At 45.9% G+C, this 27,460-nt stretch overlaps 2 protein-coding genes across 3 annotated transcripts in view; both read right to left on the bottom strand.

The window, feature by feature from the left end:
• LOC141121569 (uncharacterized) overlaps positions 1–27,460 on the bottom strand; it is a 121,656-nt gene that overhangs the window by 78,372 nt on the left and 15,824 nt on the right. The gene's annotated exons all lie outside the window — the stretch shown is intronic.
• LOC141121551 (uncharacterized) lies at positions 11,935–27,375 on the bottom strand. Of its 2 annotated transcripts, none has more exons than XM_073611176.1 (3): positions 27,206–27,375; positions 18,932–19,026; positions 11,935–16,218 (listed from the first exon to the last, which is right to left on the bottom strand). In XM_073611176.1, the coding sequence occupies exon 3, from the start codon at positions 15,981–15,983 to the stop codon at positions 13,614–13,616; it is 2,370 nt and encodes a 789-aa protein (XP_073467277.1). In that variant the 5' UTR covers positions 15,984–16,218; positions 18,932–19,026; positions 27,206–27,375; the 3' UTR covers positions 11,935–13,613. The 2 variants fall into 2 exon arrangements, with proteins under 2 accessions (XP_073467277.1, XP_073467276.1); XM_073611175.1 differs by having other exon boundaries at positions 18,932–19,055.

Genomic DNA, 27,460 nt, shown 5'->3' on the forward strand with positions numbered 1-27,460 from the left:
ACATAGGTAGTTATTGGTTTCTTATTGATTGTGTTTGCAGTCCTTTGTTTCTGTCGCCATGGATGTCTCACCGCCCCCTAGTGGCCAACCCTTACACCGCAGGTAGGATGAAGTATTTTTAAATTTTTCATTCTGCCTGTGTTGTTTGGAGTACTATTTAGGAACTAGGTATTATTTTCTTTCCCTTCAGCCCTTCTAGGTCTGAACCACAGCTATCGGCACATAAAGAAAAAGACCAGTCTAGGTCTCATCATCACCAGTCTACGTCAGGTTCTAGACGTACTAGGTCATCTTCCAGACACCGCAAAGAGGGGTCAAGGTCTAAATCTAGCCATCATTCCCCCCGCCATTCCAGCCGCCCTGAGAGGAAAGCTTGCTGGGGATGTAAAACTCAGGTCCCAGAGGGTAAATCTCTCTGTGAGTTGTGCTTTTCAAGAGCCACAAAGGAAAGAGGTGCTGATGACCAGCAAGTGGAGGCTCTGGTCAGGAAGGTGGTCCAGGAATCTCTTAATAAAGCAGATCTTGACCGAGCAGTAATTCCTCCTTCTGTTATAACTCCAGTTGCTGAAGATATGGAGTCCGAAGTTCCAGGCCCATCTCATCATAGTCTCTCTTTTAGCGGCTCCTCGGACAGCGAAGCAGAGATAATTGAACCTGGTGCAGGTTTTGACTTTTCCCTGGTTCCCCAACTAGTCAGAGCGGTTAAAGACGCATTGAGATGGGAGGAACCAGTAGAAGCACCCTCTAAACAGAGGAAATACTTTAAACACCTTAAGAAGGATCGCCCGAACTTCCCCTTCCTGGGTGAACTGGGTGAAATTATCCTGGATGAATGGGGTAAAGTTGATAGGAAAAACTCTTTAATTTCCAAGATTGCGAAGATGTATCCTTTCAAGAATGATGAGGTAAAACATCTTGAATCAGCCCCCCTTGTTGATGCAGCTCTCATGAGGCTGGTGAGACATGTTACGCTCCCTCTAGAGGATACCGTCTCTTTCAAGGATGGTTTGGAGAGGAAGATTGATACGGACTTAAAACGTATCTATATCACGGCAGGGATGGCTTGTAAACCGGCTCTGGCCCTCGCAGCTTTGTCAAAAGCCATGGAGTCCTGGACGGATGATGTGGGTGCAGCTCTAGGAAGTGTGTCTGAGGACTTATTCAAGAGCTCTCCAATACATGAGCTGAAATTGGCTTCGGTCTTCCTGGGAGAGGCATCCATCGACATTATTCGCCTCGTGGCACGTGTCATGCTTTCATCAGTTACAGCAAAACGTGCCCTCTGGTTACGCCCATGGGTTGCAGACCCTGCCTCTAAACAGGCCTGGTGCAGGATTCCTTTCGAAGGCTCCTCTCTCTTCGGAAATAAATTGGTTTCTGCTATCTCCCGTGCTACTGGGGGCAAGTCAGGATTCTTACCCCAGGACCGTCGTATCCTTAACCAAAGAAGGACTCAACCTAGACAAGAACCAGAACGCGCTAGAGATGCTCGTCGCTACAGACCTGGTCGGGAGTTTAGGAAAAACTGGAGGAGAGGCCAGCCTTCAGGCCAAAAATCCTCAAAGTCAGCCCCGTCAAGTGGTCGGGACACTTCCAAGTCCTTTTGATACGATGCCTGTCCAGGTAGTGCAAGTAGGGGCTCGTTTACTCCGGTATCAGCACGTCTGGGCAGCCTCGATTCAAGATTACTGGACCGTCAAAACGGTCTCCTCAGGTCACACTTGGGTTTTCACCAATCCACCCAGTCACCGGTTTGTGCCTACGGTCCTTCCGCTCTCAGAAGAAAAAAGACAAATTCTTCTATCTTATACAGAATCCCTGATTGCCCAAGGGGCCGCCATTCAAGTTCCATCAGAAGAAAAATTTCTTGGAATTTATTCCCCCCTTTTCATGGTCCTCAAAAAGAGTGGCTCTTGGAGGCCAGTAATCGACCTGACACATCTAAATTCCTTCATCAAGAAGGAAAAATTCAAGATGGAAACCCTGCTGACAATCCGACAAACAGTTCAACCAGGAGATTGGCTGGTCTCCATAGACCTGAAAGACGCCTACTTTCATGTGCCGATCGCAAAAGATTTCCAGAGGTATCTCCGATTCGCAGTAGGCCAGAGGCATCTCCAATTCACTTGTCTCCCATTCGGGCTCACAACATCGCCTCGAGTGTTTTCGAAGCTCTTATTGGCGGTAGTTGCTCTAATCCGAGTAAGAGGCATCCGGTTACACCATTACTTGGACGACCTACTCCTACTGTCTCAGGACAGGGAACAGATTTTGTCACATCGGGACCAAGTCATATCTACTCTGACAGAGTTCGGTTGGCTATTGAACAGGGAGAAAAGTCACCTAGTTCCGACACAAACTCTAGTATTCCTCGGGGCCCTATTCAACACAGTGGAGAGCACCATCTCTCTTCCTTTGGAGAAGATTCCGGTAATCCGAGAGAGAATTCGCCTAGCATTGTCAGCAACTCTCCTCAGAGCCTCTCAGTGTCTCAAAATAATCGGCACTATGGTAGCCACAGCCCCCATGGTGAAGTGGGCGCAATGGAAAATGCGGCCCTTTCAGAAGGGTTTTCTCCAGCAATGGGATCCAGGGTCTCGAGACCATCTGGTGCGGGTAACCACCTCCATGCGGGAGAGCCTCCCTTGGTGGCTGCTACGGAAAAACCTCCTCAATTGTCACTCCATAGCTCCTGTCTCCTGGATTACAGTGACAACGGATGCGAGCAACAGAGGTTGGGGCGCTCTCTGTCTGACGGAGATAGCCCAGGGCAGGTGGGACTTCCCATCCCAAGGGATAGTCTCAAATGTCCTGGAGCTCCGAGCTGCCTTCCGTGCCCTTCAAGCTTTTCTCCATCTGATATCAGGAGCCTCAGTTCTCCTGAGACTGGACAACACGACCGCAGTGTCATACATCAAGAGACAGGGGGGCACCCGCAGTCTCGCCTTACTGAGGGAAGTAAGCCCGATCATGTTCTGGGCCCAGATGTACTTAACAAATCTATCCGCTGTTTATCTTCCAGGAATTCAAAATGTCCAAGCGGACTTCCTTTCAAGAGTCACCCTGGACAACAACGAGTGGTCCCTCCACACCGAAGTTTTCGATTGGCTCTTGTCTCTAGGGATGATGCCGGAAGTGGATCTGTTCGCATCCCCATGCAATTTCAAGCTGGGGAAATATTACACGAGGTGTCGTTGTCCCCAGGCCTTCGGAGTGGATGCCCTGACGGACCAGTGGAAATTCCACAGGGCCTATGCCTTTCCCCCAGTTCCAGTCATTCTTCGTTTCCTCTCGAGGCTCAGGTGGGAGAATGTCGAGGTACTGGCAGTGGTTCCGTTTTGGCCCAACAGGCCATGGTTTCCTCTCCTGATGCAGCTCAGTTACCGAGAACCGGTCCCTCTCCCGTCCAGACCAGATCTCCTGCTGCAGGGAGCGTCTCTTCACCCTTGCCCATCCCAGCTCCATCTGATGGCTTGGTGGTTGAGAGGAGAAGGTTGGAAGCTCTAGGTTGTCCTAGTACAGCTATTGCTACATTGTTGAATGCCAGAAGAGCGGGCACCAACAGAGTATATCAGAGGATTTGGGCGAAGTTTGCGGACTATGTGATTTCCACCAATGGATCCTGTAGTAATCCAAGGATTCAGGACATTTTAGGTTTTCTACAAACTGGCCTGGATCTGTCCCTATCGGTGAGTTCCTTACGGGTCCAGGTTTCGGCAATCTCAGCCTTCACAGGCGTATCATGGGCCAGACACCCCCTTACTAGGCAGTTCTTCAAGGGAGCAATAAGGCTTAGGCCTCAGAAAAGACCAAGATTCTCTAAATGGGATCTCCCTCTCGTCTTGGATTTCTTCTCAGAAAAGGAAATACGGCATATGGATCAGTCATCAATTAGAGAGCTTTCTCTCAAAGTGGTCTTTCTAGTGGCCATAACATCGGCCAAGAGAGTTTCTGAAGTTGGATCCCTAGGATACAAAGAACCTTTTCTTACCTTCTTCCCAGACCGAGTAGTCTTGATCCCCATGCTAGGATCGAATCCTAAAGTAACAACCATCTTCCATGAAAATCAGGAGATTGTCCTCCCTACTTTCAGATCCACTGAGGACTCTAATGTTCACCCTCTAGATGTTGGGCAGGTTCTGAAACAATACCTAGAAGCCACAGCTTCTTTCCGCCAGTCTGATTATCTGTTTGTGCTTTTTCACGGCAAGAACAAGGGTTTACGGGCTTCCTCTAGAACCATCGCATCATGGATCGTTCAAGCTATCCAATGGGCATACAGGTCTAAGGGTTTGGCTCCTCCGGAGGCGGTAACCGCTCATTCTACCAGGAGCGTCTCTACATCATGGGCAGCATCCCGACATGTGTCTCCAGATGTAATCTGTAAAGCGGCCTCATGGTCATCAATTAACACTTTTATGACACACTATTGTGTAGAACCGGCTTCTTTGTCTACGGTTAACTTTGGTTTGCACGTATTATCTGTTGATGGTGCCAATTAAACCTTTTTTTCTTTAACCAGCAATTGCCCACCCGGGTGTGTATGGCTAGTTATTTCCCATACGTAGGCTGCCATGGAGTCTGTCAGGAAAACGGAAAATTTATATCAAATACTTACCGTAATTTTCCTTTCCTGATGGACTCCATGGCAGCAGGAGTTCCCTCCCAGTTGCTGGAGTAGGCTAAGTTACGGAACACAGTCTCTGTCTAGAAGCAAAGATTTATGGGAGTGGGGTCCTATGAGGTATGAGAGGCGGGATTAACCCATACGTAGGCTGCCATGGAGTCCATCAGGAAAGGAAAATTACGGTAAGTATTTGATATAAATTTTCCGTTTTTACGATTCGGCACTGCGTCTCTTTAACTGACAATTGCGCGGTCGTGCGACGTTGTACCCAAACAAAATTGATGTCCTTTTTTTCCCCCCACAAATAGAGCTTTCTTTTGGTGGTATTTGATCACCTCTGTGGTTTTTATTTTTTGCGCTATAAACATAAAAATAGAGCGATAATTTTGAGAAAAAAAAAGCAATATTTTTTTACTTTTTGCTATAATAAATATCCCCCAAAATATAAAAAAAACCCTTTTTTTTCCTCAGTTTAGACCAATATGAATTCTTCTACGTAATTTTAGTTAAAAAAAATCGCAATAAGCGATTGGTTTGTGCAAAATTTATAGCGTCTACAAAACGGGACAGTTTTATGGCATTTTTATTAATTATTTTTTTTTAATTAGCAATGGCGATCTGCGATTTTTACCGTGACTGCGACATTATGGTGGACAATTTTGACACTATTTTGGGACCATTGTCATTTATACAGCGATCAGTGCTTTAAAAATGCACTGATTACTGTGTAAATGACCCTGGCAGGGAAGGGGTTAACCACTAGGGGGCAGTGAAGGGGTTAAGTGTGTCCTAGGGAGTGATTCTAACTGTTAGGGGGGGATGGGCTTCAACACACAGGACAGTGATCACTGCTCTCGATGACAGGGAGCAGTGATCTCTGTCATGTCACTAGGCAGAACGGGGAAATGCTTTGTTTACAAAAGTATCTCCCCGTTCTACCTCTCCGTGACACGATTGCGGGCATCCGACCGACATCGAGTCCACGGGACCCGCTGTCACGGAGGACGTGGCACTCGCGCGCCCGCAACACCGCTTCTTAAAGGGGACATACCTGTTTGCCCTTTTGCCCCCAGTGCCATTCTGCTGATGTACATCAGCGTGCGCTGGTCAGCAAGCGATTAAAATAGAAATGGTAAGCAAAACATTTGTGTATAGATATAAAAAATAAAAAAATTATAAATATCTTTGTTGCCTTTTTTTATAAGTGATCACATTCCCTCTGTTCTCAGCTGCATAAGAGCTTGGGGAGGAGAAGCAGCAGCACACTGATCTTCTCAGTGAAAAGCTGTGCAGTGGGGGGGGGGGGGTGTCAGGACAAGTCTGATCATTGGAGGAGAGCAGGCTGAGTTCCCATCATAGCTAGAGAACTGACCACGCTGTGCTCTCCTGCTTAGTGTGGTCAGTTTTTATTAGGAAAGCAGAGGGACTGACAGACACACCAGGGATTTCACATAAAGGAAGCAAAACAAAGAGAACAGGAGACTTTCTCATACAAGTACATGGTACAGCAGGCACATATCAGGAATAGGAAATGACTAGGAATAGGAAATGACATTGTTGCCAACCATCAGTATTTATACTGGCAGCCAGTAAAAAACAGGCACTTTTCTACTGCCAGTAAATGCCAGTGACAGGAAGAAGTTGCCAGTAAAAAAAGTCTGACGGTTGGCTTGATACTGCACATGTACAATTCTGGTCTGGAGCCGGCCGAGACTATTGAAGTGCCTGCTACAGTGTGTTCGGGCAGCACCGGCAGGGGCGGGTCTACCACAGGTGTGCCTGAGCATGTCGTGTGATGGTGCAAGGGAGCTGAGCAGAGCGGCCGGAGCCTCGTGTGCAGGTCTGTGGGACAGGAGTGGGGCTGTCAGTGCTGTTTGGACTGAAGGGACCACCTGGTGTGGAGAGAGACTGTGATTCAGGAGGAGACGCGTCGTGTCGTTGAGGTGTCCTCATCATCTGTGCTGCTGCACACTGCTGTCAATGTCATTGTGAGAGTCAGTTTCATGTGTGTGCGTGCCTCCCCATTCTTATTTCTTGCCCCGTGAGCTACTTACTATATCAAAAATAAGATAGAAATATATTTTTTTTAAGTTAATATCTACTTTTGGAAAATTCCAGTAAAAACTTGGCTGTGCCAGTAAATTTTGGATGTTGTGTCAGTAAATTTCAATCTGGTAGGTTGGCAGCACTGCACAGTGATCACATGTCAAATGTACACAATGGCTTATAGTCATAGCCAATCATTGTGTACTGTTGTGATCTCTGTGATTGGTCCCTGTGATCACATGGTACAGACAGGGCTAATCACAGCACACCTGTACCATGTGATAGCCAATCACAGCTATTGCAATAATACATAATGACACATGAATTGATGCCATTCTTAAAAAATAAGCGAGTACACCCCTCACATTTTGTAAATATTTTATTATCTTTTCATGTGACAACACTGAAGAAATGACACATTGCTACAATGTAAAGTAGTGAGTGTACAGCTTGTATAACAGTGTAAATTTGCTGTCCCCTCAAAATAACTCAACACACAGCCATTAATGTCTAAACCGCTGGCAACAAAAGTGAGTACACCCCTGAAAATTGTGAAAAAGTGAAAATGTCCAAATTGGTCCCAAAGTGTCAATATTTTGTGTGGCCACCATTATTTTCCAGCACTGCCTTAACCCTCTTGGGCATGGAGTTCACCAGAGCTTCACAGGTTGCCACTGGAGTTCTCTTCCACTCCTCCATGACGACATCACAGAGCTGGTGGATGTTGGAGACCTTGCACTCCTCCACCTTCCGTTTGAGGATGCCCCACAGATGCTCAATAGGGTTTAGGTCTGGAGACATGCTTGGCCAGTCCATCACCTTTACCCTCAGCTTCTTTAGCAAGGCAGTGGTCGTCATGGAGGTGTGTTTGGGGTCGTTATCATGTTGGAATACTGCCCTGCGGCTCAGTCTCTGAAGGGAGGGGATCATGCTCGACTTCAGTATGTGACAGTACATTTTGGCATTCATGGTTCCCTCAATGAACTGTAGCTCCCCAGTGCTGGCAGCACTCATGCAGCCCCAGACCATGACACTCCCACCACCATGCTTGACTGTAGGCAAAAAACACTTGTCTTTGTACTCCTCACCTGGTACCGCCACACAGGCTTGACACCATCTGAACCAAGTAAGTTTATTTTGGTCTCATCCCCAAAAATGGGGATATTTATTACAGCAAAAAGTACAAAATATTGTTTTTTTTTCAAAATTGTCGCTCTTTTTTTGTTTATAGCGCAAAAAATAAAAACTGCAGAGGTGATCAAATACCACCAAAAGAAAGCTCTATTTGTGGGGAAAAAAGGACGTCAATTTTGTTTGGGTGCAACGTCGCACGACCGCGCAATTGTCAATTAAAATGACGCAGTGCCGAATCGCAAAAAATGGCCTGGTCATTCAGCAGCCAAATCTTCCAGGGCTGAAGTGGTTAACCACTTGTTTACTGGGCACTTAAACCCCCCTCCAGACCAATTTTCAGCTTTCAGCGCTGTCGCACTTTGAATGACCATTGCGCGGTCATACAACACTCTACCCAAATTAAATTCTTATCATTTTTTCCCACAAATAGAGGTTTCTTTTGGTGGCATTCGATCACCTCTGCGGTTTTTATTTTTTGTTAAAAAAATTTAAAAAGACTGAATTTAAAAAAAAATATATATTTTTTTTTATATTTTGTTATAAAATGTTGCAAACAGGTAATTTTTCTCCTTCATTGATGTACGCTGATGAGGCTGCACTGATGGTCACCAATAGGCTGCACTGATAGGCACCGATGGGCTGCACTGATGGGCACCGATAGGGCGGCACTGGTGGGCACTGAGAGGTGACACTGAGAGGTGGCACTGAAGGGCATTGATAGGTGGCATTGGTGGGCACTGAGAAGTGGCACTGATAGGTGGCACTGATAACTGGCAGTGATGGGCACTGATAGGTTACACTGAAAGGCAGCACTGCTAGGTGGCACTGATTGGCACCACTGGTGGGCATTGATAGGTGGCACTTGTGGGAATTGACAGGTGGCACTGGCAGGTGGCACTGGCAAGCACAGAGGAGGAGGCAGATGTGCCTCCTTCCTCTTCGGGACCGATGTCCCTTGAACATAAGCCGGTGATCAGCTTTTTTTTCTCCTCACACTGTCAGCGTGAGGAGAAAAAAAAACAATTACCGAGCTTTTGTTTACACACGTGATCAGATGTCATTGGCTGACAGCTGATTACGTGGTAAGGGGCCGCGATCGGCCCCTTACTCGGATCGGTGATCACCCGAGTCTCGGTTAATCACGCCGCGCGTGCCCTGCAGGGGGAGCGCTGGGAGCGCGCAAAGGGGAGGACGTCCTATGATGGCCTCCCAGAAATTCAGGTCAACGCTGGGGCCATCATTCGGCTACAGCACGGACCTCAAGTGGTTAAAGTATAACTAAAGGCAAAACTTTTGTTTTTTGTTTTTTTTTTTAGATAGAGGGCAGAGAGATTAGAACACCTGTCAATTTTGATTGCTGTCTCTGCCCCCATTATGGAGATTCTCCCTCTGTTTGTCCTGTTTACCATTATCATTGAAAAGGAAAATAAAGAAGATCCCACATTTTTGGATTGTCCCCTGAAAAGTAATAGAGGGGGAAATCTTCCAATGGGGCATGAGTTCTGGTGACCTGGGGGTCCCCAAGGGATTCCCCTCATTTTCTGGTATTTCCTCTCACTTCCTTTTTTGGCTATGGGACAGGAAGTGAAGGGAAGTCTCCCTGCATTGGGACACAAATGGTGAAAAAAAAAAAAATCTGACAGGGGTTATTATAGTTGCCAAGATTGTAAAAAAAAAAAAGAAAAGTGGAACACTTTTGTGGCTGTAGGCGGAGCCGTACAATAATTAGGGGGAGAGGGGGAAAGGGGAAGAGGGAAATGACGCGACAGCAGCCCCAGATCCTACACAATAAAAATATGTGTATTCTAGAAAGTTTAACAATCAGCAGATAAAGTCACTCCAAAGACATGCTGGTAGGTTAATTGGATCCTGTCTAAAATTGTCCCTAGTATGTATGAAGGTGAGTTAGGGACCTTAGATTGTAAGCTCCTTGAGGGTAGGGACTGATGTGAATGTACAATGTATATGTAAAGCGCTGCGTAAATTGACGGCGCTATATAAGTACCTGAAATAAAATAAATAAATAAATAAATAAATAAAGTTACTCCAAACACCTGGTGTTAGCACTTCAATCATCCCGGCACCATGGTTGTTATGGTGTCAGGATGATTAAAGAGCCCCCCCCTCACACCAGGAGTCCCCAGCGGAGCCCCCCCTCACACCAGAAGTCCCCGGCGGAGCCCCCCCTCACACCAGAAGTCCCCGGCGGAGCCCCCCCTCACACCAGGAGTCCCCGGCGGAGCCCCCCCTCACACCAGGAGTCCCCGGCGGAGCCCCCCCTCACACCAGAAGTCCCCGGCGGAGCCCCCCCTCACACCAGGAGTCCACGGTGGAGCTCCCCCTCGCATCAGGAGTCCCCAGGGAAGCCCCCCCTCGCATCAGGAGTCCCCGGCGGAGCTCCCCCTCGCATCAGGAGTCCCCGGCGGAGGCCCCCCCTCGCATCAGGAGTCCCCGGCGGAGCCCCCCCTCGCATCAGGAGTCCCCGGCGGAGCTCCACCTCGCATCAGGAGTCCCCGGCGAAGCCCCCCCTCGCATCAGGAGTCCCCGGCGGAGCCCCCCTCGCATCAGGAGTCCCCGGCGGAGCCCCCCCTCGCATCAGAAGTCTCCGGCGGAGCCCCCCCTCGCATCAGGAGTCCCCGGCGGAGCCCCCCTCACATCAGGAGTCCCCGGCGGAGCCCCCCCTCACATCAGGAGTCCCCGGCGGAGCCCCTAGTGGTGCAGAGTGGAAACTGTAATGAGAAGACGGATGGATGGATGGAGCAGAGACATCCACAGAGGGATGCCGTATTCTTAACTGCTCTGTCAGCTTTGTGAGCTGGCGAGTGCAGTCATTGTCTTCAATCACAAATAGTGGTGATGTCTTCTCTCTCGGGCTGGTGGAAGTACACTTGGATAGTGGAAACTTCTGAAGGACTGTGATCACTTACCTGTTTTTTTTTTTTTTGGACTGCTGTTTCTTACTATCACCTCCTTAATAATTCCTTGAAACCTTTTAATTATTACTTGCATACCAGAGCGCTGCAAGACTGATTTCTAACGTGTTACTGAAGCTTGACTTGGACTCATGCACATGACCCTGGCTGGGAAGGGGCTTTGAAGTCCTCTAACCAAAAAGGACAACACTGAAGAAATGACACTTTGCTACAATGTAAACTAGTGAGTGTACAAAGCAAACCAATCAATATACGCTTATTGGGATATTTTTTTTTTTTATATATTGGCCTAAATTGATGAAGAAATTAGATTTTTTTTTCTTCAATTTTTGTAATAGGATATGTTTTATAGCAGAAAGTAAAAAATATATTTTTTTTTTCAAAACTGTCGGTCTTTTATTGTTTATAGCACAAAAAATAAGAACAGCAGGAGGTGTTCAAATACCACCAAAAGAAAGTTCCATTTGTTGGGGGGGGAAAAAAAAGGATAAAACCTTTATTTGGGTACAGCATTGGATGACTGCGAAATGAATGCAGTGCCGTATCGCAAAAAATGGCCTGGTCATGAAGGGGGTAAACCTTCCAGCGCGGACACAGCGTAAAAAGGGAGAAACACCAATCGGTGTGCTTCTTACCTGCTTATGAATTTCGGAGTGTGAAACGGCACCTGTGGAGCGGGGGGGGGGGGGGGGGGGGGGGCACAGCAACCAATATAAAGTATAATGCATACATATTTTTATTTTAAAACATGAATGTATTGACGTTACAGATTTTTTTTTTTTTCTTAAAGACAACAATCAACACATTACATTTTGCTATATTAATTTGATTACAGCAAGACATCGAATAGTATTAGAAAATCCTACTACAATTCGAGGATTACAACATTTTTAAAAGCCGCACTATGTTTTTTTTTTTTTTTTTTTTGTAACAAAGAATTTTCTATTTAATTTGTTTTCTCTCAAACTAAATGGTTAGAACCATTTTAAAAAACAAAAATATAAAAATGATTACATACGTTCTTCTGCAGGCAGCAGATCCAACTGCTTCCGAGCCCTGTAAGGCTTTATGTACACTGGTCTTCATTTACTGTGGCCGTGGGAAAATGCAGCAAAATCACAGAGCATTTTGGCGTTTTCCCACAGTGGGCGGTCTGAATGTGATTCTTCTGCGTTCAAGAGAGAGAGAGATTGAAGCTCCTAAACTCTGTTCCGATACCCAGCATTTCCACGAGTACTTGTACTCACGCAAATTCCCCCGATGCGTCATCCGATACTTGGGCAGTCAGGGGATGATCGGTGCGGCGGTGGGGGGGGGGGAGTTACAAGCACCAATCCCCCTGTATAGATTTCAATAAAGCAGCTGAAAGACGCTTCTCCTCCTCCACCGCAGCTTTCAGCTGCTGTATTGAAATCTATACAGGGGGATCAGTGCTTGTAACTCACCCCACTGCCACACCGATCACCCCTGACTGTCCCTGTATCCCTGGCTTGCAGAACGTTTGTCTATGCATGGCATGATACCAAAGCACAAGTCATCTTTAACTAATTATTTCTACATTAAATATGGTCATCCTGACCTCTAGATTATATTGTCATACTTCATCAATTTTATAGTGACACGTGAGGGGTCATCCAAACGGGACTTTTTATTGTGATAGCTCTTTCCCAGAAAAGAGCCAATGTACAGCCAAACTAGTCCAGACATCACTTGGCAGCACATCTCACACATCACATTTCGCAACATTGTCTAATACTGAAGTAGTTGAGAACATATTATAAGGGGGAACTCCGGACTCCTAAGAACACATTCAATATACAGTTCAATACAGGGGGAACTCCGGACTCCAGATATTCAGTATCTTAACATTCCTCCATTTCCCCTCTGTGTCCTCCTCCAGGCCCCCCCCCATGCTCTGCTCCCTTCTCCGTGCTCCTGTCCCCCTCCGTGCTCGGCTCCCCCTTCCATACTCTGTTCCCCCCTCCGTGTTCTGCTCCCCCATCCGTGCTCCGTTCCCTTCTCGATGCTCCTGTCTCCCCCTCTGTGCTCCTCCGCCATTTTGTCCTGGATCTTTCTGGATGGAGAGCGAAGGAAGGAGTCATTTCCTGGCTCCTTCCTTTTCCGAATGAACAGTCACTGACGTAAACTGTGTTTACGATGCTTCAGTTTATGAATGGAGAGGAGGCTCTGTCTCCTCTCCATTCATCTTCAGTACAGCTGAGGCTACAGAGAAAAGGACTGGGGAATCTGTGTCCTCAGTCTTTTTCCCAGTCTCAAAGGGAAGATGTCAGGGGTCTTTTCAGACCCCTGTTATCTCACCAAAGACCCCCAAACAGGGCTGATAAAAAAAAAAGGAATTGTAATAAATATTTAAAAGGTTAAATTGTAAAGAAAATAAAATAAAAAAAACACACAGAGAGCGTCCACTCTCCTCCCCCCTCCAAAAAAAAAAAAAGACAAAGCATTGTAAAGAAAAACAGAAAAAAATAAGATAAAAAAAAAATTGTAAAAAATTAAAATTGCAAAAAAAACCCCCAAAACTACTGAGACAGTCCACGCGTCATCAGTGCTGCGTATTTGTGCCACTGTCACATGACATTAAAAAAAAAAAAAGTATCGATAATCGGTATCGGTACTTGTAATCGGTCTTAAAAAAGTGGTATTGGGACAACCTTACTGTACATGGACACATGGCCCTTTATGGAGTTGAGTTTAGGAGCTTTGGCAAGAACACGCCAAAAGCTCCTAAATTCAAGTTTAAGAGCTGCCAGTGTAGGCTAGTGTACATGAAGCCTACAAGTGATTGGGAGGCTGTAGAGCCGCTTGGATCACTTTTACCTGAAAACCGCCAGATGTAAAATTTGATACCGAGATCATAACTGCAGCTGTAGAGCGTCAAAAATGTGGTTGTATATGTTATAGACAAAGTTTTGCCGATGTGGTTCATACACAACCCTTAAAACCCACTGCCCTCTTTCCTTACCATATTGACTTCTGTACCATCCACTTTCTGATGGGTCACTATTGCTTGGCACAGATTGTTTTTCACCTACATTAGAATTGTGCTCTAGAATAGAGAGTTGTGTCCTGGCTATCATGGCATCAATACAAAAGTGGTTTCTTTTTGGTTTGTACTTCAGAGCAGTACTATGAAAAATTTCCGGATGGCCAGGGTGGCACAACATAGACATTCTTTCTATGTCTCCAAGCCATGTCTTTTTTAGAACGATTTCATGGAGCTCCTTGTAGGCACATGACCCATCTCTCAGCCAGTTCCTGGTGAGGTTTGAGGTTTCACTTATGGGAAGATGATTACATTCTTTGTAATGTTCACATCCATCCCATCGATGGACATTTATCACATGGAACAATAAAGAACACCACTGTTCCCTAAGCACTGTAGGGTTGCCCTCACAATTTGCAGAGGCCCACCATAAATGATTTTTTATGGATGGAATCCAAGGTGCCAACTCTTCACAACCTTTTTTTTTACTGGCGGCGTTAATCTTGGCCCCGATAGATTTTGTCATATGCTGGACACCGTACCGGTGTAAAATTTTTGGATATTTTTCACGGATTATCTTTCTAATTGTGACATGCCGGTCTGTACATACAATTCTTACATTGAGGCCTTTTTGTTTTATTTCGTTCAGTCCCTTCACAAAAGCCTTACCCTCTGAAGCCTGAACTGAACTTGACCCTGGCGTATGCTGTTGAAGACCAAACCCAACAATTTTTTGGGTCTCAGCTTCCATAAAGGAATAGGTACAATATTTTGCATTGTATCCGGAGCTATCACATTGGCCATCACCAGACAGACAGACCACTTGTCCAGAGAGTTGAGAGATGATATTTTGTTGGTTCAATTTCCAATGGTAATCAATGGCAGGGAACAAATATTTTTTCTGATGTTCGTAAAATGTTGTTTTGCTAATTGAGACCATCCCTAAGAGTTTGAGAAAACTTTCAATCTTTAGAAAATTGGAACCACTGCATAGAGCGGCACTTGATATGAGAACATCGCCCACTGGAGCGTTTCTGATTTTGGGTTGACTTTCCCACAGCAGAGAGCGGTGGCCATTCCTACACCTGGCATACACCGACAGGCAAGACCCACATAGTTTTTTTTCAACTTGAGCAAGAGAAGCATTGCAATTGTTGGAATTACAGCGTACCATCGTCAAAAGATTATCTAGACAGCTCTCAAAAACAAGGAATTTTCTTTCCTTCCCGTAATCAGAACCGGACATGGCCGACGGTGCTGTTTGGTTACCAAAATGAGTATGAACCTTGTCTACACGTGGAGTACCGGAGATGCTGTTCTCAGATTCTAAAGAGGATTCATTAGAGGGATAGTACGATATATCATGATCATCAATTTGGATAGCAAAGGATGACTCTTCCTGTTGGCTTCTGCAAGTTGAACTTGGAGTCATTCCATCTGAGATGAGTTCTTCAACATTTTCTTTTTTTGGTGAGCTAGCAATAACTTTTGTTTGGGATAATACCCATTCTTTAGATTTTAAGTTGCACTGAATTCCAACATCGGCTGTGACTGGACTGTGCTGAATTTTTTTGTTTTTAGTACCATGAAACGGGAAAGTTCCAATTTTTTTGTCCTTGGTTTCTCTCGGAAAATCAGTCATGACACCTTTGGACGATCTGTGTCTTTTCATGGACCTAAAAAAACTTAAAAAAGAAGGAGATTGAGAATTTTCTGGCACATTTGAGGATTCGGTAACATGGGCTACCCCTGACATAGGATCATCCGAACTAGGAAAGGACGAAATCCCAGCTTGTGCGGAAGAACCTGCAGAATGGAGAGACGGACCTTCATTTTGACCAGTGTTGAGGCAAGAAGGATGATCAGACAAAGAGGTGGTCAAAACTCTATTATATTCTGTGCAAAGCCTCTTCTTTCTTTCCTCGTCCTCACTTACTTCAATAACAGTTTGCAATTTTTTAAATATACTTGGGAAAGCATCTTTCTTCAATGACAATTTACCGCCTAGGTTTTCGTACTTGTCGAATGAGAAATGTTTTGAGCATATTCGATAGGAATTATTGGCTTTACTCAGCCAGATCCTAGAAACGGCCTCGTCTATGTTACTCTCATCAAACTGTCCGGTGTTCATAAGCCATTGTTTGATACGGACCTTGTCTTTCGGGAACACGTGGAAAATGACATTGAGTTCTTTTTTTCTCCAATGAGAGTTGCAGTTTTCCACAATACAAGAAGGCATACTGTTTGATGGTTTTATCTACTACTCCTGATGGTAAAACACGGCGTTATCACGGCTACATGTGTTTGTCCCAGTCTGTGATGGATGGAGTCCACGGAACGCTAGATGATCACGATAGTCACATGAACGAGCAGAAAAATGTTATCAGGTCAGAATCAAAGTTCGAAAAAAATTCTCATGTGGAAAACAGTCCAAAAAAGTTTTTTCTAGAATTAATGATTTTCAGAAGATTAACCTGTGGAGGAAATAAAGAGTTTTACAATTATGGCTAATATTATCATCCTTCATTAGAGAATTATAGAAACTCAAGAGGGAATTATTTAAAGAGGAAGTAAACCCTGATGGGTTTTACTTCCTCTTTTTTCCCCTGCAAAGTAAAAGCATAACGGGCTAGTATCGCATACTAGCCTATTATGTTGCACTTACCTGCAAACGAAGCCTATGATAAGTCCCCAAGGTCTCCGCTGGTGGCCCCGTCCATCTTCACCCCTCTTCCTTTCCGGGGCCGTGGACTCCGGCTCTATGACTGGCCGGAGTCACGAGGGAGCCGATGATCACGGCATGGGCCCTTTAGAAATGGCACGATCGTGCCCTTTCTTCAGTGCGCATGTGCCGATGACGTTGGGGCAAACGTATATGGTAAATATCTCCTAAACTGTTCAGGTTTAAGAGATATTTCCAGTACCTATGATAAGCCTTACCTGTAGGTAAAAGTGGTCTGTAAGGGTTTACAACCACTTTAATAAACAATTTAAGGTGGCTGATAAAACTAAGTAGCCTTTTGCTTTGTATGGTCAGTATTTTTTTTTTTTGTTGGTCTTTGATTTATGTGCCCATATAAACAAAAAGTGCTCCAAAAAAAATAAAATAATAATAATTTTATATATATATATATATATATATAATGTATTTTACATAAGTGAGTACACCCCTCACATTTTGTAAATATTTTATTATCTTTTCATGTGACAACACTGAAGAAATGACACATTGCTACAATGTAAAGTAGTGAGTGTACAGCTTGTATAACAGTGTAAATTTGCTGTCCCCTCAAAATAACTCAACACACAGCCATTAATGTCAAAACCACTGGCAACAAAAGTGAGTACACCCCTAAGTGAAAATGTCCAAATTGGGCCCAATTAGCCATTTTCCCTCCCCGGTGTCATGTGACTCTTTAGTGTTACAAGGTCTCAGGTGTGAATGGGGAGCAGGTGTGTTAAATTTGGTGTTATCGCTCTCACACTCTCATACTGGTCACTGGAAGTTCAACATGGCACCTCATGGCAAAGAACTCTCTGAGGATCTGAAAAAAAGAATTGTTGCTCTACATAAAGATGGCCTAGGCTATAAGAAGATTGCCAAGACCCTGAAACTGAGCTGCAGCATGGTAGCCAAGACCATACAGTGGTTTAACTGGACGGGTTCCATTTAGAACAGGCCTCGCCATGGTCGACCAAAGAAGTTGAGTGCATGTGCTCAGCGTCATATCCAGAGGTTGTCTTAGAAATAGACATATGAGTGCTGCCAGCATTGCTGCAGAGGTTGAAGGGGTGGGGGGTCAGCCTTTCAGTGCTCAGACCATACACAGCACACTGCATCAAATTGGTCTGCATGCCTGTCGTCCCAGAAGGAAGCCTCTTCTAAAGATGATGCACAAGAAAGCCTGCAGTTTGCTGAAGATAAAAAGACTAAGGACATGGATTTCTGGAGCATGTCCTGTGATCTGATCAGACCAAGATAAACTTATTTGGTTCAGATGGTGTCAAGCCTGTGTGGTGGCAACCAGGTGAGGAGTACAAAGACAAGTGTGTCTTGCCTACAGTCAAGCATGGTGGTGGGAGTGTCATGGTCTGGGGCTGCAAGAGTGCTGCCGGCACTGGGGAGCTACAGTTCATTGAGGGAACCATGAATGCCAAAATGTACTGTCACATACTGAAGCAGAGCATGATCCCCTCCCTTCAGAGACTGGGCCGCAGGGCAGTATTCCAACATGATAACGATCCCAAACACACCCCCAAGATGACCACTGCCTGCTAAAGAAGCTGAGGGTAAAGGTGATGGACTGGCCAAGCATGTCTCCAGACCTAAACCCTATTGAGCATCTGTGGGACATCCTCAAACCAAAGGTGGAGGAGAGCAAGGTCTCCAACATCCACCAGCTTCGTGATGTCATCATGGAGGAGTGGAAGAGAATCCAGTGGCAACCTGTGAAGCTCTGGTGAACTCCATGCCCAAGATGGTTAAGGCAGTGCTGGAAAATAATGCTGGCCACACAAAATATTGACACTTTGGGCCCAATTTGGACATTTTCACTTAGGGGTGTACTCACTTTTGTTGCCAGCGGTTTAGACATTAATGGCTGTGTGTTGAGTTATTTTGAGGGGACAGCAAATTTACACTGTTATACAAGCTGTACACTCACTACTTTACATTGTAGTCAAGTGTCATTTCTTCAGTGTTGTCACATAAAAAGATAGAATAAAATATTTACAAAAATGTGAGGGGTGTACTCACTTTTGTGAGATAATATATATATATATATATATATATATATATATATATATATATATATATATACATACATACATACATACACACACACACACACACACACACACACATATATATATATACATACACACACACACACACACACACACATATATATATATATACATACATACATACACACACACACACACACACACACACACACACAGAGTAAACAGTGGGAAGATTTCGGAGTGAGAACAATAGAGGCCAGGGGGTTCAACAATAGGGGGGCCAGCAGGGGGTTGGTGCAGAATAACAAAAAGCCGGGGGGGGGGGGGTTTAGAGGGAGATGGGATAAAGACCAGCAGGGGGTGATGAAGAGCAGTAATTCACAGGGATGGAACAATAATAGATTGGGGGGGTAAAACAATTATTCATTGATGGAGACATACCTTGCACAGAAGTCTGTATCATATGTGGCTTTTCTCTCCCCGCTCCTGCCGGGAAATTTACAGACTGGACTATGTGATCACTGTGCCAACACCTCCTATTGGAAGAAAGGCCTTCAATAATAACCTAAGAAATTCCAAAAAGTCTACATTTTCGTGAAAGTAAACAATAACATTTAAAATAAAAAAAAAAGCTACAAAGAGGAAATATCTGAATGTAAAACAATGCAAAGACAATTAAAAAACAATGTAAGGAGATAAATAAAGAGCTGAAGTGCAAAAGTAAATCATAGGACTCATTCACAGGGGTGGCCGGGGGGGGGGGGGGTAAAACCAGGTGGTTGCGCTGAGGTTTTAGCGCCCCTCTGAACAGTCACATGCAGCAGATGCGATGCTGTGCTTCGTGGACACAGACAAAATTATACAGCAAGTTGCTTTTTGGAGGTCCTTAAAGCCCCTGAAGATGACGAACGCAGGTCTATGGAACCACCCATCAACCACGTGCCAATGCATGAGATTGTGGCATGTTGGAAAAGTTTAAAAACAGGCAGGTGATATTTCACCTCCTCACCACCTGTCACACACCTATGAAAAGTGATCTGAGTGTGGATCGCTTTTCATAGGAGCGGCAGTCCTTGCCACGCGTCTGAACGAGCCCCGTATAGAGTCGGGGTTCAAATACAAATTTATAGGCATTTTCCCTAACGTAAAGTAGAGTTTCCTGTAGGCTGGAGAGCCGCAGGGGCCACATACAGACACCCCATGCTAGTGAACGGCTGTATGCGTCAGTGCTCTTGCTTACATTGGTGTTTACCCACGCATGCGAGGCCAACATATTTTTCACACATTACATTTTAGCCTTAAGAAAATATGTCAGACACACATACAGGCTGGGCACATAGGACATGGCAATAAACTCCCTGTGTGCATGAACATAGGGGGGTCTATAGTCCTATTTGGACTATTAACCACTTGCTTACTGGGCACCTAAACCCCCTTCCTGCCCAGGCCAATTTTCAGCTTTCAGCGCGGTCACTGTTTGACTGACAATTACACGGTCATATAACACTGTACCCAAATGACATTGTTATCATTTTTTTCCCCACAAATAGAACTTTCTTTCGTCAATATTTAATCATTGCTGGGATTTTTATTTTTTGCTAAAAAAAATGAAAAAAACACCGAAAACTTTGAAAAAAACAAAACAGTTTTATTGTTTGTTAGAAAACTTTGCAAGCAGCTAATTTTTCTCCTTCATTGATGAACGCTGATGAGGCTGCACTGATGGTCACCAATAGGTGGCACTGATGAGATGGCATTGGTGGGCATTGATAGGTGGCACTGGCAGCCGGCACTGGTGGGCACAAATACTCGGGTGATGTCTCACCCTCTTCGGGATCGCTGTCCCTCAGACACAAGCCAGTGATCGGCTTTTTTTTTTTTTCTGCTCACGCTGTCAGCACGAGCGGAAAAAAAAAAGCTGATTACCGATTTTTTGTTTCCATCACGTGATCAGCTGACATTGGCTGACAGCTGATCACGTGGTAAGGGTCCGGGATCGACCCCCTACTCTGGCACGCAGGCAGCTCACACACGGGAGGACGTCATATGATGGTCTCCCGGCAATTAAGGCCCGTGCTGTAGCCGTCAGAGTCCCACTTTACATCATAGTCCCCATCAGAGTCCCCTCATCAGAACCTCCCATCAGTGTCCCCCACAAAAGTATCCCCCTCATCAGTGCTCTCCTATCAGAGTTCCCGTCATCAGTGCCACTCATTTAGTAGGCCCCTCATCAGTCCCCTTCAACAGAGCCCAAAAAGTAGTGCCCCCCCTTATCAGATTCCCCCCCATCAGAACCCCCTTCATCAGATCCCCCAATCAGTATCCCCCCTCATCAGAACCCCCAGAGTCCCCCTCATCAGTGCCCTCCTATCATAAACCCCTCAACAGTGCCACTTATTCAGTATGCCCCTCATCAGACCCCCCCCCCCCCCCCATCAGAGTCCCCCTATCATAGTCTCCTCATCAGAACCCCTTATCAGTGCCACTCAATCACTATGCCCCTCATCAGGCCCCCCCCTCATCAGTGTCCCCCTCATCAGTGCCACTCATCCAGTATGCCCCTCATCAAAGCTTCCCTCATCAGACCCCCCTATTAGTTTTCCTTTCATCAGAACCCCCAATCAGAGTCCCCTCATCTAGTATGCTCCTCATCAGAGCCTCCCTCATCACACCCCCCCATCAGAACCCCCCATTAGAGTCCCCCCTAATCAGTGCCCTCCTATCATAGTCCCCTCATCAGAACCCCTCATCAGTGCCACTCATTCAGTATGCCCTTCATCAGTGTCCCCCACATAAGTATGCCCTCATCAGAACCTCCTATCAGAGTCCCCTCATCAGTGCCACTCGTGCAGTATGCCCCTCATCAGACCCCCCCTCCCCCCACCAGTGTCCCCTTATCAGAACCCCCCATCAGAGTCCCCCTCATCAGTCCCCTTCTATCATAGTCCCATCATCAGAATCCCTAATCTGTGCCACTCATTCAGTATGGCCCTCATCAGAGCTTCCCTCATCACATCCCCCCATCAGTGTCCCATTACCAGGGCCTCCCCATTAATGTCCCCTCATCAGAACCCCCATCAGAGTCCCCCTTATCAGTGCCCTCCTAACGTAGTCCCCTCATCAGTGCCACTTATTCAGTATGCCCCTCATCAGAGCCTCCCCATCAGTGTCCCCTTCAACAGAGCCCACAAAGTAGTGCCCCCCCCCCCATCAGAACCACCTTCATCAGATCCCACAGTACATATGCGAGGGGCGGTCCGGAATCGGTTAAACTTACGATTGTGAAGTGGTAAAAAAAAAAAAAAAAAAAAGACACATTTTAACTGCCCCCTCCCCCCAACTACAAAGACAGGCCTAAGGGGGTATACGCCTGCTTTAGCCACACTGCTTTGCATTGCAGCACATCCTGAGTTATCCCCCCGCCGCAATCATCAGTGGTGCAGAATTTTGGGTTAGATTGCAAAATAAAAAAATTTAAAAAAAAAGAAGGGGGAAGGGGTGGTGACTTAACACCTCCCCACCACCAAACTCCCTGTGAAAGGGAGTCCTATAAGCGCTTCTTCATGTCCATTCACAAATCTGTACACCTGTGCTAAGGGGCCGTCTTCACCTGGGATGCCTAGGTGCAGGGCCGCTGCAAGGATTTGTTTTTTTTTTTTTGGTTAGTTTTTTTTTTTTTTCCTGCAAGGTAAAAGCCATGATGTGCTAGTACGCATTGCATATATACTAGCACATTATGTAAATTTTAACTTAGATCGAAGCCCTCCAGCAGCATGCGGTCACCGCTGACAGAGCTTCCATCTTCACCCGGTCTTCCTTCTGGGTTTGTGGCCGTTCCTTCAGAGTGCATTTGCCGGCGACCTCACCGGCTGCATCTACATTAACCGCTTCAGCCCCGGAAGATTTTACCCCCCCCCCCCCCCCTTCCTGACCAGAGCACTTTTTGCGATACGGCACTGCGTCCGACAATTGCGCGGTCGTCCTTTTTTTTCCCACAAATAGAGCTTTCTTTTGATGGTATTTGATCATCTCTGCGGTTTTTATTTTTTGCGCTATAAAGAAAAAAAAGAACGACAATTTTGAAAAAAACTCAATATTTTTTACTTTTTGCTATAATAAATATCCCCCAAAAATATATAAAAAAAACAATTTCTTCATCAGTTTAGGCCGATATGTATTCTTCTACATATTTTTAGTAAAAAAAAAAAAAAATAAATCGCAATAAGCGTATATTGATTGGTTTGCGCAAAAGTTATAGCATCTTCAAAATAGGGGATAGTTTTATGGCATCTTTATTATATATTTTTTTTTTACTAGTAATGGCGGCGATCTGTGATTTTTATCAGGACTGCGACATTATGGCGGACACATTTGACACTATTTTGGGACCATTGTCATTTATACAGCGATCAGTGCTATAAAAATGCATTGATTACTGTGTAAATGACACTGGCAGGGAAGGGGTTAACCACTAGGGGGCAATGAAAGGGGTTAAGTGTGTCCTAGGGAGTGATTCTAACTGTGGGGGGGATGGGCTTCAACTGAGATGACAGCTATCACCGCTCCCGCTGACAGGGAGCAGTAGATCTCTGTCATGTCACAAGGCAGAACGGGGAAATGCTATGTTTACATAGGCGCTTCCCCGTTCTGAGGCTCCGTGACACGATCGCGGGACACCAGCAGACATCGAGTCCACCGGTCCCGCGGGCATGGTCACGCTGTACACGGTGGGCGCGCGCCTGCTAGCCCCTGCTTTTAAAGGGGACGTACAGGTACGCCCATTTGCTGCCATTGTGCCTATGTATATCGGTGTGCGGCGGTCGGCAAGTGGTTAAATATCTTCCAAGCGGAGCACGTTTAGGAGATATTTACAGTACTGTATAGGTAAGTCTTATTATAGGGTCACCTATATGTACAAATTATGCATGGGAGTTTACGCCTACTTTAAAAATCATTTTAGGCCTGATAGAGCTGCGAGATTCGGGGAAAAACGAGAATCACGTTTATTTTTTTGCTTAGAATAAAGATCTCGCGGCGTAACATCCACTTTCACGTTATACAAAAAAATTGGGCTAACTTTACTGTTTTTTTTTTTACTTCATTAAAGTGTATTTATTTCCCAAAAAACTGCGCTTGAAAGAAGGCTGCGCAAATACAGTGTTACATAAAATATGGCAACAACCACCATTTTATTCTTTAGGGTCACTGCTAAATATATATATATATGTTTGGGGGTTCTAAGTAATTTTCTAGCAAAAAATAATGATTTTAACTTGAAACCAACAAGTAACAGAAAAAGGTTTAGTCTTTAAGTGGTTAAACTTCCCTCATTTACAGACCGAAGTTCATTCCTTTGATCTAAAAGTGTTACAATGTTTAGACCCCTTTCACACTGGGGCGCTTTTTAGGCGTTTTAGTGCTAAAAATAGCGCCTCTCAAGCCACCCCAGTGCGAAAGCCCGAGTGCTTTCACACTGGGGCGGTGCACTTGCAGGACGGGAAAAAAAAAGTCCTGCAAGCAGCATTTTTGGGGCGGTGAGGGAGAGCTGTATACGTCGCTCCCAAAACACAATGCCCATTGAAATGAATGGGCAGCACTTCCAAATCGCCTTCAAAGCGATTCGATAGTGCCACAACACGGGCGCTTTTAACCCTTTCTTCAGCCGCTAGCGTGGCGCTTTTAACCCCCGCTAGCTAAAACTAGCGCAGCTTTACCGCTATCGCCGGCACCGCCCCAGTGTGAAAGTAGCTTTATAGTTAGCTCAGTGGCTGAGGAATGTTGTGAAACTTGGCAGACTACCTGTTTTTTGGGTTTTTTTTGACAGCTTGTCGGCTTCAGCAGAGAACTCTGCATAGAATCGGGGAGATGTTTTGTTAAGATCGCGAGTTGGAAAAAAATCGCGATCTAGATCCTTAACGATTAATCGTGCAGCTCCAAGGCCTGAAAATATTTAATATTTTCTGAAAGCAGACACCCTAGAGCAGGGGTCCTCAAACTACGGCCCGCGGACCGAATCCGGCCCACCAGCGTTTTTTATCCGGCCCGCGGACTGCCCCTTTAACATCGCAGCACTCCCCCTGCCCTTTGCTACTTTTATCACGCAGGACGGGGAACATGACAGGTCTGGACAAAGGACCTTTTGTGTTAAGAAGCGGGTGATTGGTTACTAGGCATCGGGGCGGTCCCAGGAATCAATCACCTGCCTTTCACTTGCAAAGTCCCACCCTTTGTCCGGACCTACCATGCTTCGTGTCTTGTGTGATACAGGTAACAGAGGGGAGTGGGAGTGCTGTGATATTATAGAAGGGGCGGCAGTGTAATATCATGGGGGGAGTCTGTGATGGGGGGGCATCTGTGATAGGAGGCAGTCTGATATGGGGGGGGGCTGTGATATGGGGGGCCCTGTGATGGCAGAGTCTGTTATGGGGGATCTGTGATGGGGGGGATCTGTGATGGGGGAGTCTGATATGGGGGCATCTGTGATAGGAGGCAGTCTGATATGGGGGGGGACTGTGATATGGGGGGCCCTGTGATGGCGGAGTCTGTTATGGGGGATCTGTGATATGGGGGGCTCTGTTATGGGGGATCTGTGATGGGGGAAGTCTGATATGGGGGGGGATCTGTGATATGGGGGGCTATGTTATGGGGGGATCTGTGATATGGGGGGCTCTGTTATGGGGGATCTGGGATGGGGGAGTCTGATATGGGGGGGATCTGTGATGGGGGGCTCTGTGATATGGGGGGGGATCTGTGATATGGGGGGCTCTGTTATGGGGGATCTGGGATGGGGGGAGAGTCTGATATGGGGGGGATCTGTGATGGGGGGCTCTGTGATATGGGGGGGGATCTGTGATATGGGGGGCTCTGTTATGGGGGATCTGGGATGGGGGGGATCTGTTATATGGGGGGCTCTGTTATGGGGGATCTGTGATGGGGGAGTCTGATATGGGGGATCTGTGATGGGGGGAGAGTCTGATATGGGGGGGATCTGTGATGGGGGGCTCTGTGATATGGGGGGGGATCTGTGATATGGGGGGCTCTGTTATGGGGGATCTGGGATGGGGGGGATCTGTTATATGGGGGGATCTGTGATGGCGGAGTCTGTTATGGGGAAAGTCTGTGATGGGGCGTCTGTTATGGGGGTATCTGTGATGGGGGAAGTATGTGATATGGGGGAGTCTGTTATGTGGGGAGTCTGTTATGTGGGGCTTTGTGATGGAGAGGAGTTTGTGTTGGGGGGTTTTGTGATGGTGGGATCTGTCATGGGGGGTCTTTGTTATGGGGTGAGTCTGTGATGGGGAGGGGGTGGGGTCTGTGATTGGGAGGGGTTCTGTAATGAGGGGAGTCTGTGAAATACTGATAAGTTCATATTGATTACAATTGTTCTATATTTTAAATATTGTACTGTTTTTTCCTGTTTTTTTTTTTGCACTACAAATAAGATGTGTGCATAGGAATTAGTTCATTTTTTAAAAAAAAATATAGTGCGGCCCCCCAACAGTCTGAGGGACCGTGAACTGGCCCCCTGTCTAAAAAGTTTGAGGACCCCTGCCCTAGAGAATAAAATATGGTCAGTTCCAACTTTTTATGTCACATGATATTAGTGTAACACTAGCTTTCAGTAAATACACACACTAAAGTTAAAAGGAGTTGTGAACCCTCAGCGTTATTCACCTAGAATGCATGAAGGTGAAAAACCTTCTGTGCTGCATCGCCCCCCCTTTTCTTACCTGAACCCGATCGTTCCATCGACAGGGACGAGCACACCAGCTCCAGCCGCTGTTTCGGGCCCTCATTGGATAGATTGATAGCAGCGGGAGCCATTGACTCCGCACATTGATGGGGCGGTCCCTTAAAAAGTGGGAGGCACATATACAAACTGTTGTAATTCCTACACCGTTCACCTGATTTGGATGTAAATACCCTCAAATTAAAGCTGACAGTCTGCAGTTAAAGCACATCTTGTTCATTTCATTTCAAATCCATTGTGGTGGTGTATAGAGCCAAAAAGATTAGAATGGTGTCGATGTCCCAATATTTATGGACCTGACTGTAACTGTAGATACTATGATTTAAAGTGGAAGTCCATGCAAAATCTAAAATCCCTGCATCTGTAGCCATCACGGACCTAACCCTAACCTCTCTATCAGTGTAAAGAAAAGATGAATATACATACCTTTTTGGAAGCCGATCTGACCCGTGCCGACCCGATCTCCAGCGGCGGAAGCTCTGCAGAGGACACGGCTGACAATAGCTGTGAAATGAACGGGAAGTGACGTCACCTATAGAGTTACTATTGGGCTTCCGTTGTCCTCCATCTCCTCTGGACCCGCCTACACAGTGAAGCCGCGGCTGACAGCTCAGCGTGGGATCCGGTCGGAGCGGATCAGATCAGATCGGCTTCCAAAAAGGTATGTATACTCGTTTTTTTCTCTACAGGGATATAGAGGTTAGTGTTAGATTCCTGGTGTTCTATAGATGCAGGGATTTTAGTTTTTTGCATGGACTTCCACTTTAACTCCAAAATGAAGAGAATGTTCCGGCCCTGTAAATGGGGGAAATGTTCTGCCCCTGAAGGGGTTAATCTAGGTTTCCACACTATATATGTGTGTATCATCATCTGCTGGAGATAAAAGACATCACAGTGACTATGGAGGAAGAGGACGGACATGACGGGGGGTTACTGGGTGTAAATAGAAAATAAGATCTTATTACCTCCTCTGCTGCCACTTCCAGCAATGTCTTCTCTCTACTTCCTCCCGACTCACCTCTCACCCGGAACTTCCTGTCTGTACCTGACATCACTTCCTGCCTTCCATAGAGACTTCCTGCCTGGGTAGAAGTGAGATCACCACCTTATGGAGATCAGAGGAACTGCCGCCCTGAGAAACATATCTCATTGGGGTTGATTTACTGAAACTGGAGAGTGCAAAATCTGGTGCAGCTCTGCATAGAAACGAATCAGATTAC

Source organism: Aquarana catesbeiana, unplaced genomic scaffold (genome assembly GCF_042186555.1).
Source record: "Aquarana catesbeiana isolate 2022-GZ unplaced genomic scaffold, ASM4218655v1 unanchor225, whole genome shotgun sequence".
NCBI lineage: Eukaryota > Metazoa > Chordata > Amphibia > Anura > Ranidae > Aquarana > Aquarana catesbeiana.